The following is a 9726-nucleotide window of genomic DNA, read 5'->3' on the forward strand; positions in this document are numbered from 1 at the left end:
CGCGCCCTTCATGGATGTCTCAGCGGGGCAGCAGTGCCCGACTCTCTGCGGGCCAGCGGAGGCCGAGGCCATCAGGGACCACCTCGCCGCCCTCCTTGCCCACCTAGGGGCCGCCGAGGCCAACGCCACCGGCCCCGTGTCCTCCAGCGAAGTTGTCCCCAGAGGCTGGAACCTCTGCACCATCGTCGGGGTGCTGCTGGGCTACCCGGCGGCGTACGCCTTCTCCATGGAGGAGGGCGCCGAGAACTGCCTGGCGCTGACACCGCTGAGGGTGTTCACGGTCCAGGCCTCCTGCCCCAGGATAAGGGACGGTCTCAGGGTCCAGATCTACTCCTTCAGCATCCCGGAGAGCCTCTGTGCAGAGCTGAAGGAGGTGCTGGATGCCTGGTGTGATGAGCTGAAGGAGGCCTTCAGTGTGCAGAATGACTTTGTAGATCTCTGCATTTTGAGCGAGGTGGTGTCTCTTCCAGCAGTTGCCTTGTAAAACACAAACTCAGTCTTTTTGGCCTATTTCTCACTTGCATCAGGGACTGAGGCAAGAGATGCGGTTCCTGTATGTGCAGCCCACTGAGGTTCTCAAGAGGTCCCTGAGCAACAAAGGCTGGCTATTGACGATCTTGGGCCTCCAACCTTGTAGGCCAGTTGCAAATCAAGTACATGTACTTCCCAGAAGACCGGTGTGGGGATGTATGCACTCACAGCTGCTTTGCAGCCTCCATCTGGACTGCAGAGTGTGCCCTGTAAAGTCAGCGTTTATTTATTTGCTGCGAACAGCTGAGGATTAATAAAAAATTTGAACACCACCGTATTTTGAATTTGTGAAGTTTATTGTAGGCTCCATATCATATTTACTACTTGTGCAAGGTAGTGTCACGAACCGCCTCGTAGCTGAGCCTGCGCTTGAATGAGGGGCAAGTTCTACTGTAAAACCTGCACAGTGCAGCTCCAAAAGAGGCTTAAAATCCCGTCTCTGTCGAATTAATGTGGCGCTGGCAGTGAAAGCGAAGCGGACGTGGCTGTGGGGACGCCTGGCCACGAGGCAGGCTCGAAGAGCAGAACTGGGCCCGGCGAGCAGGAGGTGGGAAAATTGCTCAGGACAGGCAGTGCACGGGGGAATATGAGGGGACTGTGCTAAAAAGCCTCCCTGAGCTGGGTTTGTCAGGTATCAGCAGAGATGGTCCAGGGTCAAATACCTCCCATTTAGGGAAGCAATAACTAAAGGAAGAGAATTTTGTAGTCCTCTCAGCCGCCGGGCATGAAAACCAGGAAGGCCGGATCCCAAGGGCACGGGATCCTCGTCCCTGCTGCCCCGTCCCTCCCACTCCGTGTGAGCCCCAGCAGCAGTGGCTGGGGGGGGCTGGGAAGCACAACCTTCAACTGACACAGAATAACCAAAGCAGCCGAGGGAAGGAGTGATCTCCCAGCGTTTATTGGAGCCGCAGGAGTTTGTCTGGAGTAAGACCAGCTCAGGATATGAACCAAACAGACGAGTACGAAACAGCAGACGGTGCGCTGCGGCGAGGGCACGTTGCTGTTGGTGAAGCAGAAGTCAGTTCCTGCAGTGAGATCGGTCATCGAGAAGGTCCTTCATGGCCTGTAACTTGCAAGGAAGGTGGCTATGGCCATTGCTATCACTGCCACCAGGAGAGGGATCCAGTGACTGCGCTGTCTCTGCAAGGAGAAGTAAGTGTTACTAGGAAATTGGTGGGGAGAAGAAACTTCTCATCTCATTCCTAGCAAACATGTCATTCATCTTTCCACACTGCACAAGTAAATGGGGGAATTTTTCCCAGACCGATCGGCAGCACTGGGAGTCAGGGCGAGGAACGCCTCCCACCTTTGCGTGCTTGCTCTGGAAGTGGTTGAGCTCGTCCCGGCACTGGCGCAGCCTGGTCAGGCAGGAGCGGTACTCCTCGCTCAGGGCCTCCAGCTCCGAGCGCAGCTCCGTGCACTGCAAGCAGAGCGAGGGGCCGTTAGCAGGAGGGATCCCCTCACTCTTGTACGCACTGACAGCGGCAGGGCTCCCGCAGCGGCTGCAGCGCTTCTCCCATGCACGGGCACTGCAGCGACGGGGGATTTTCACTTCTGCTACCTGTATGCCCAGGGGACAGAGCAGATCTCAGTGTTACTGGGACTGTGGCGATAGAGGCAATGCCCGCTCGGTTACCAGCCCGTGACCTGCTTGGCTTTGCTGCCATCCTTCACATCACATGGGAGAAAGAAGCAGTAGTTACTTTTGTGACCATAGAAGCGTGCAGGTCAGGAAGAAAATATGGAGTGCAAACGCGTGGCATTGCCTCTCATTCTGAGATTCAGTCTGCACTTCACTGACTGTGAGAGCAATTGCAAAGTCCTTTAAACCCTCTGAGACATGGAGCACACGGGACAGGTGCCTTGGTTGCGCTGCGCAACCCCAAAACCCAGGGCGCGTCTTTGGTCCGAAAGGCCACAGCGTGAGACCCTGCTGCCCTCCCGGGGAGCGCTGCGTTAGCAGCAGCAGCTGTGGAAGGAGGCTGCGGGTGCCGAGAGGCTGCAGGAGCCGTGGGGGCAGCTGGGCCCCCACAGCTGTTCCCTTTTGCTGTGATTGTGCTTTACAAAACCCTTCCCCAGGTGATGCTGGGTGATGTTTGGTGCTGGTGGCGTGCTCACCAGTGTGGCTCAGTAGGATAAGCTCCTCTGCGTGGCTCTAAGCTCTGCTACAGTAAGTTATAAATTCTTTTTTATAAATCCTTGCTATCTGAGTACTGCTGTAAGAACGGTGGGGCTGTTGGTTGGCAGAGGGCACAGTTTGTGCTGCCAGTCTTGTGTCCTGAAACAGTTTTTTTAGATGGGAAAGAGCATATAAGAGGTCAGAAAACTTTGAAGTTTTTTGCAGCCCAGTTGTAAGGGCGTTGCTTTTGTTAGCAGACCCTTCCTGTTATTTGCAAGCCTTTTTTCCTCTTCTCCTTCCTTCGTGCTCAAGGCTTCAGCTCTTAAAGTGTGGCTTTTGCTTTTCCTTGTGAGACTGTTGGGACTCTCCTGTCCATGAGAGCAGAAATGGGTTTATATGGAGAGGGCTCTGCTGCTACAGCCCTTGCACATGGACACTGCATCTGGGGTTTAGCTGAGGCTGGTATCAGGATAAAAATTCAGCAGAGATAATCCTTACAGGAGGTACCAAGCTCAGGTTACTTCCAGGAGCTTTGATGTGTTTTGCTGCTGCTGGAGCACTTACACCAGCAGCTTGTTCCCTAGCAGGGAACTTGGTCCCAGCCATGATTCAGTGACTTTCTCACCTCGTTCTCCTTTGCTGTAAGCTGGGATGTCCTTTTCTGCACCTCATCCTTCAGACTTTCTTCTTCCTCCTCCTTCTCGGGGTGCTCTAACAGACTGTTTTGTTTTTCCTTGGCAGGAGTGAGAAGTGGGGTCTGCGTGGTGAAAACCTGGTCTAGAAAACAGTCAGGCTTCTGATGAGAAACAGGTCCAGACTTTTGGTTTGCTTTAGATCTTGTTTGCTCAGCTCAGTTTAAAGAGAATGTTTGCGTGCTACACAAGCAGCAGAGGACACAGGAGCCGAGTTAGTTATCATGGGCCTGCCTCTGCTGTAGCTACAAGTTAATAATCTTTAGAGGACTATTTATAATTAGTTGCCAGAAATGGAAGGGAGGGAGAGTTAAAATGCCTTTTATTACTTTTTTCAAATACAGCTGTAGTTGTAATTATAAACTGGAAAGTATTTTGCTTGGGAAAAAAATGGCATAGCCACTGAAGTAGAATTTGTAATGAAATCCATTTATTTTTTAAAGTGTTTGCCATCAAAAATACACTTACATTTAATGTTAACTAGCAAAATATAATAACTCGCTTTGTGCAGCTTTAAAATAATCCTTTATTCTAAACCAATGCAGACTTCTCCTAGAGTCAGGTCTAACATTCCTGTATCCAGTGAGAGGAGTGCTAGGTGGGAGTTACAAAGTTTGCTGACCTTTCCTTTGCACCATCGCCTCCTGGCTCTTCTGTTCGTTGGTCTGGTTCTGCATCAAGTCTGTGAACATGAAAAGCTGCTGTTACTGTCCGCAGCGCTAATGCAGATCTCTTACTTTGCACTTCTTTGTGTTACTTACTGTGCAAATGGCTGATTTTTGCCTCCAGTGTTACCTTCTGATTTTGTTCTTTTTGCAATTTATCTGAAATAATGGTAAGAAGAAAATCAAGGTTAATGTAAATCTCTGTGTATCTTTATGCAAGGATGGCAACTTTCTCTTTCTCCACGTGTGTTGAGTGGAGTAGATATTGTTGGCTACACTGAACTTTCTTCTCTGAAGATCAGATATTTAGCTGTGAATCGCCCTTTCAGTTTTGGTAGCTTTTTCTAGTGTGCCTTACATTCTATTGATGTATGGTTTATTTTAAAGTTGTTTGTATGAGACCTGTTATAAAAATAGAACTGTCACCCATTTACTCTTCCTTAATTGTGTTTTAAAATAGCCATGTGAAGTATATGTGAGTTTCCTTGCTTCTATCTGAATTGATACTTTAAGACACTATTAGCTCATGTTTATACGCTGGTAATATCCACCACCACACAGCAGCACTTCAGACAGTGATGGGTGATGCCCCGCCACCGAGCGGGCTTGCACTGCTGTGTTTGATGGGTCTGACAAGGATGCAAAAGCCCTCATCAAAGCTGAGCACTCATCTTTGATTTTTTTACAGGTCTCTCATTCTATCCTTTCTTCTAGAAAAGTTATTTCACTTATTTCACTTCTCTGAAGTCCTTTAATCTAGTTGGAAATGACTTCAGGAGCCCTTTGGAAACCAGAGGCTTTCTCGGCAAGCTGAGATGTGCAGCGCATTCAGAGAGTCTTTTGCATGTGTGTGTGCTTGGCTTTAAGGACCAGCATTTTAAAGACTATTTCCCTTATATCCTCTGTTCATTTGGAGGACAGACCCCACCACCATTCCCCTGCACACGATACCTTCGATGGTGCTGATGTGCTTTGCCTTCAGGTCATTGTCCTCCCGCAAGGCGCTGGCTCGCCGGTGCAGCGCGGTGTGCTCGCTCTGCAGGCTGCGCAGGGCCTGGCTGAGCTGCTCGTTCTGCGCGTCCGCTCGCTGGGGGCGAGAAGAGCCCCCGCATCAGCCCAGCCCTGGCACCATGCCGTGGGCAGCCCGCGAGCACGCAGCGTCGGCCAGCTTTCTGGCAAGGAAAGGCAGCCCCGAGCTGAGAACGAGGTTGCATGGGCAACTGCTGTGCTTCATTGAACGGGCTTATTATACAGTGATCTCAACCTGCGGGCTTCCCTGCTTGCAAAATGGAAAACACGCACTCCCGTGGATGCTGTTCCTGCAGGGATCTAACATACCTGCAGTTCGCTTTGCAAAATGTGGAAGCTGTTCTCGAGCTCGATGTGTGCCGTGGTTGTCTTGGTCAGTTCGGCTTTGAGTGTGGTAGAGTGCTCTTTCCAGAAGGCAAGGTCCTCTCTCGTCGCTGCCAGGCTTCTCTGTGGAGGAGATGAGGACCCACGGGTGGGCTGTGACCCACTGCCCGGCAGGACCGTGCCAGGCTGCCCTGAACAACACCCACGGCACTCGCATCAGCCTGTGCGTGGGGCTGGGGCAGCGCTGCCACCTCCTGCACCGGGGTTATAATAACCTGCGTGGGTCTGATGCCACCTGATGGACAGAGCAAACGTGGGCAGAGGGCTTGCTGTGGAACCCGAGTTCCTCTGCTGCTGGGAGGATTTAGAAGCCTGGTGGTGTTTGGGATAAGACTTACTCGTTTTTCTGAAAATACCAGTTATCCTGTGGGTCAAAGCAAATTGCTACCTCTTGGGGAAAATCCATTTTCATATAAAAGAGCAACTCCAGAAAAAATGTCTCTGGAGACCTCGTGCCCTGGATGTCTGTGTCTGTGGCTTGTTGCTCCATGCGTGCAAGGCAGGGAATGGGAAGAAGCGATGGTGGAGGAGAAGGGATTATGTTTAAAACTGCCAAACAGCAGTGTATTTCCCCAACTGTGTTCTGTTTTTAATAACCTGATGTATGGCTCACAAAATGAGCACAGGTTGCCACTAAACTGCTCTGGACTTTGCTCAGTAGCTAAAAAAAAAAAATTTTTTGCGTCTTTGTTACCAATGGTAAACTAGTCATTGCCTTTCCCTGGAATGTGGGGGCTCTTTGTCACAGTTGGACTAGATTAAAGCAAAGCCAGGTGTAAAACATGCCGCTTACTTGAGAGTTTTGCAGCTGCTGCTCTGTTTGGAGTTTGTCCTCCAGTATCTTCTGAAGAGCCTCTTTTGCCTTCTGCTCGTAGGTCTGCTTCTGGTCTTCCATCTCTATCAGGATCTTCTTCACACACTCCTTTGAGTAACTCTTTAAAGGAAGAATTAAAGTGCTTGAGGGTCTTATCTGACATATTCCTAATCTTGCTAAGCCTGTATATTGGCAAGTCCAGAATGTAAATGCTGCTGCTAATTTGCTGTGAAGCATTGCTTCAGCAAAGAGCAAAAATTGTTTTCAGATCCATATCTAATCAGATTGCTCCAGAAACTGAGACCTGGCCTAATTATATGGTTCAGTATTTAGTTTTCATGCCTTTCTTCACCCATGTTTTTCTCAGCAATCAGACATTACCTGGGTACAGGCCTGCAGCTGATTTTCAAGTGCCCTTAGCTTACACTTCAGTTTATCTTCGTTCAGCTGACCCTGGGGAAAAAACAATTGAACTGATGTGTGGAATCATGAACTATACAATCTGCCCCCAAAGTTTTGTTAGCTTGTGTTTTGATTTGCTTTCTCCCTTCTCTTCATCTATAATATTGTGGCTAAATTTGGTCAAAATCTTTTCAATGCTCAAATAAGCCCTTCACGATCTCAGAATAAATGGGATATGGGGGAAGTAAGACTTTTACACATTGAAAAGCTCTCCTGAGGCAGTTCCGCTGGTCACTGAGTGCAGGTACTTGCAGTGCGATGAGAAGTTAAGAGCAAGGGGATCTCAGGTAGGTCTGGGTGGGTCTGGCAGAAGCACAGCTGCCGCCTGTCCCTGTGAACAGCCCCGTTCCCTGGCTGATGGTTCCTCCCTGCAATGCTCCTCACCTAAAGCTCCGGCTGGCGCTAAGGTCTTGTCTTGCTGGTTCCCTTAGGAAATAGGTTGGGTCTGCATTGCAACATCTAGCAGTTGGGCAGGGGGATAGAAGGCAACAGTGATGATTCATTTTCCTTATTATAATCTCCTCTCAGTGTTAGTCAGGCTTCTTATGGTTTGTGAAACCAGACTGCATGCAAATTCAGATAAAATTTCTAGCGAAGAGTTCACGTAGGCTGTTTTTCCACCACTAATACTGAGAATGCTGGTATTCTCTCTGCCTACTGCTCTTTGAAGTCAAGCTTCTGAAAAAGAAACTCCTTGATGTTCCAGGAATAGCTGTTAGACCCAAGCAAAACCAGATTCTCTGGTGTCTTACCACTGTTTAAATTTGCACAAAAGTAAGTTTAGAGTCCCAAAGAATAAATCTTCCCAGTTCAGTTGTTGGTAGAAAGTACTAATGGCTCTATCCTCTTAGAAAGTAGGTGGAATATTGAAAAGCATTTTTATATGTGAAATATTATGCCTAGTTTTCCTCTGCAGTTTATTTATTCTGCTGCCTGCAAAGGCTCATGTTAGAGGATGGTGGTGTTACGGCTGTTGTGCACAGATGTAAATAACTGCAAAGTACAAGGCAACAGAGCACCGGGCCCTTCCTATGCTTGAGAGCAGAAATGTGCTGGAAAACTCCTTTCATGGAGATGCAGCTTCTAAATTGGCAAAAGGGCTGTTACCAGAACAGCGTGGCAGTGAGGGGTGAGTGGGTATGTGCACATATGTGGGAGGGCATAAGAAATTATGCTTCCGAGCAGAAAAGTTATGTGAGCAAATCTTGGTCAAGCCCTTGTGTTGAAGATTATCTACCTGAAAGGGGCTGCTTTAAAAACAAAACAAAACCCAAAACAACCCCCCAAAACCGACCAACCAAACCCCCCACCCACAACTAAACAAAACAACAACAACCCCCCCCATAGCCACCATGATCATGATGATGGTGGTGGTTTTTCCTCTCTTCTGCAGTGTCTCTGGTGCCAGTGTTTGAACACCGCCTGGGAACCCTTGCACTGTGCCTGGCTAGAGAGCCCAGAGATACCTACTGAAAGCCAGGCAGAGGAAAGGATTAGGGCTAACATGTTCAAAGTACGCCCACTCTTGCAAATACTGGATTTGAATCCTCTGTAGCCCGTGTCTTCAGAGAGTCTGAGGTTACCTTTCTCAAACTCTTCTGCCTTTCTCTACTGCTGTCACTTAAGTGCTATATAAGTGTGTTAAACTGTTTTTGGCTGACAGCTGTAGTGTCTTGGTTGTCCTGTGATTGGTGAATTCTCTGATAATCCTTCCCTTAGTAATTTTAAACAGCTGGTTTAAAGCAACAATAAGAAGTGCTGTTTCTGGAAGGCTTCCAGTTTGCCCAAACGTGATGCTTGTGCTAGAAAAATGGGTCCATAAAGTAGTAGTAGTAATGCACTGGAAATAGCAAAGAGCTTAAACTCTGCACAGCTGCAAGGTACTTCCAAAAGTCAGGCTCAACTTCAGAGGTCAGGAAGGGAAGAAAACATATTATAGTAGTAATTTTCTTCTTTAAGAAGAGAACAGCTCAGAACTAATTACTCTTAATTATAACTGAGATTTACTTAGCTTCCTTCATCTGGCAGCATTTTTGAATCAACGCAGCGAGTTTTACAACAGATGGAGGATTTAAGGTCCAGACCGGTGGTAGGAAGGTCTCTTTAATGTAGAAGTAAAATTGTGGGAGGGGGAAGGAACCAAAGGCTTTATCTCTTCAGTTTAACTACATCCTATCCTCCTGCGAAGTATTTGCTTGCTCCATCAAACCAGAAGCACCCACGAACAAGAGCAGCATCTCAAAAATGACTCTGGCCATTTCAGGAGTCCCTGCCAGATCATTCACGTGTACGCAATCACATTTCTTTTGAAACCCAGAACACTGGAAAGGATTAAAAAGCTTCTGCAGCAAGCATTTGACATCTCACGTGGGCCTGGAAATGGGCAACCAACCATCAGTTTCCACAGCACAGCATTATTGTATAGGACCTGTCTGTACCTCCCTTTGCCAGCACCTTCTGGAGAAGCCCCTTGCCCGCAGCCTGCCTCCCTCCGCGCAGCTCCCAGGGGTCCCCTCCAAGCAGGCAGCATCTGCTTTCTTTGCCCCACTGGCTCCAGTGCCAGCGGCGAGTTAATTTTCAGTCTGACGAAAGGCTGAATGCGAGAGGCAGCAGCAAAGTCTCTCTTCTGTAGCAGAGCTAGCAAGAAGCAAAGTGCACCCACCTGTTTCTAATCTGAGGTTTCATGGCCACTTCCTGCAGAGTGTGTCAGGGTGTTTTTTCCTGCTCATATTTGAAGACGCAAGCGAAGGGCGGAAGTTTCTAACCGCAGTACATCTAACACAAGTTTTTTATACCATCTCACCCAATCACTTGCTTTTCTGCCCCAACAGAACTTTCAAACCACTTTTTTAATGGCACAATGAACTGTAAATTAATATTTGATTTAATAATCCTATATAAAATACTTCATATGTTGCATAAAATGCATCACCTTAATTTTACCTCCTGATAGCAAAAAAAATGGGCCCTAGTTCAGTGCCACCCGGAGGAGTGGGGTGGGGAAACAGTTCGATGCAGGACCATGGTTCA

The 9726-nt window shown here is 48.3% G+C and overlaps 2 protein-coding genes across 2 annotated transcripts in view; one reads left to right on the forward strand and one right to left on the reverse strand.

Moving 5' to 3' along the window:
* Positions 1-4: 4 nt before the first annotated feature.
* LOC104074387 (chromosome unknown open reading frame, human C1orf74) lies at positions 5-484 on the forward strand (the record flags this gene model as incomplete). The annotated part of the gene is made up of 1 exon (XM_009574480.1): positions 5-484. A coding segment is annotated over one exon (480 nt), but the record flags the coding sequence as incomplete, so codon positions are not given.
* Positions 485-1587: 1103 nt separating this feature from the next.
* Positions 1588-9726, reverse strand: part of TRAF3IP3 (TRAF3 interacting protein 3) — a 10111-nt gene continuing 1972 nt past the window's right edge. Inside the window, exons 5-13 of the mRNA XM_009574479.1 lie at positions 6616-6687; positions 6214-6354; positions 5346-5483; positions 4959-5094; positions 4104-4166; positions 3965-4024; positions 3272-3427; positions 1838-2106; positions 1588-1671 (exon numbers count right to left, since the gene is read on the reverse strand). Of these exons, the coding sequence (XP_009572774.1) occupies positions 1588-1671; positions 1838-2106; positions 3272-3427; positions 3965-4024; positions 4104-4166; positions 4959-5094; positions 5346-5483; positions 6214-6354; positions 6616-6687 (1119 nt within the window). The remainder of the gene's footprint in view (positions 1672-1837; positions 2107-3271; positions 3428-3964; positions 4025-4103; positions 4167-4958; positions 5095-5345; positions 5484-6213; positions 6355-6615; positions 6688-9726) is intronic.

Source organism: Fulmarus glacialis, unplaced genomic scaffold, assembly GCF_000690835.1.
Source record: "Fulmarus glacialis isolate BGI_N327 unplaced genomic scaffold, ASM69083v1 scaffold36553, whole genome shotgun sequence".
Classification (NCBI taxonomy): Eukaryota; Metazoa; Chordata; class Aves; order Procellariiformes; family Procellariidae; genus Fulmarus; species Fulmarus glacialis.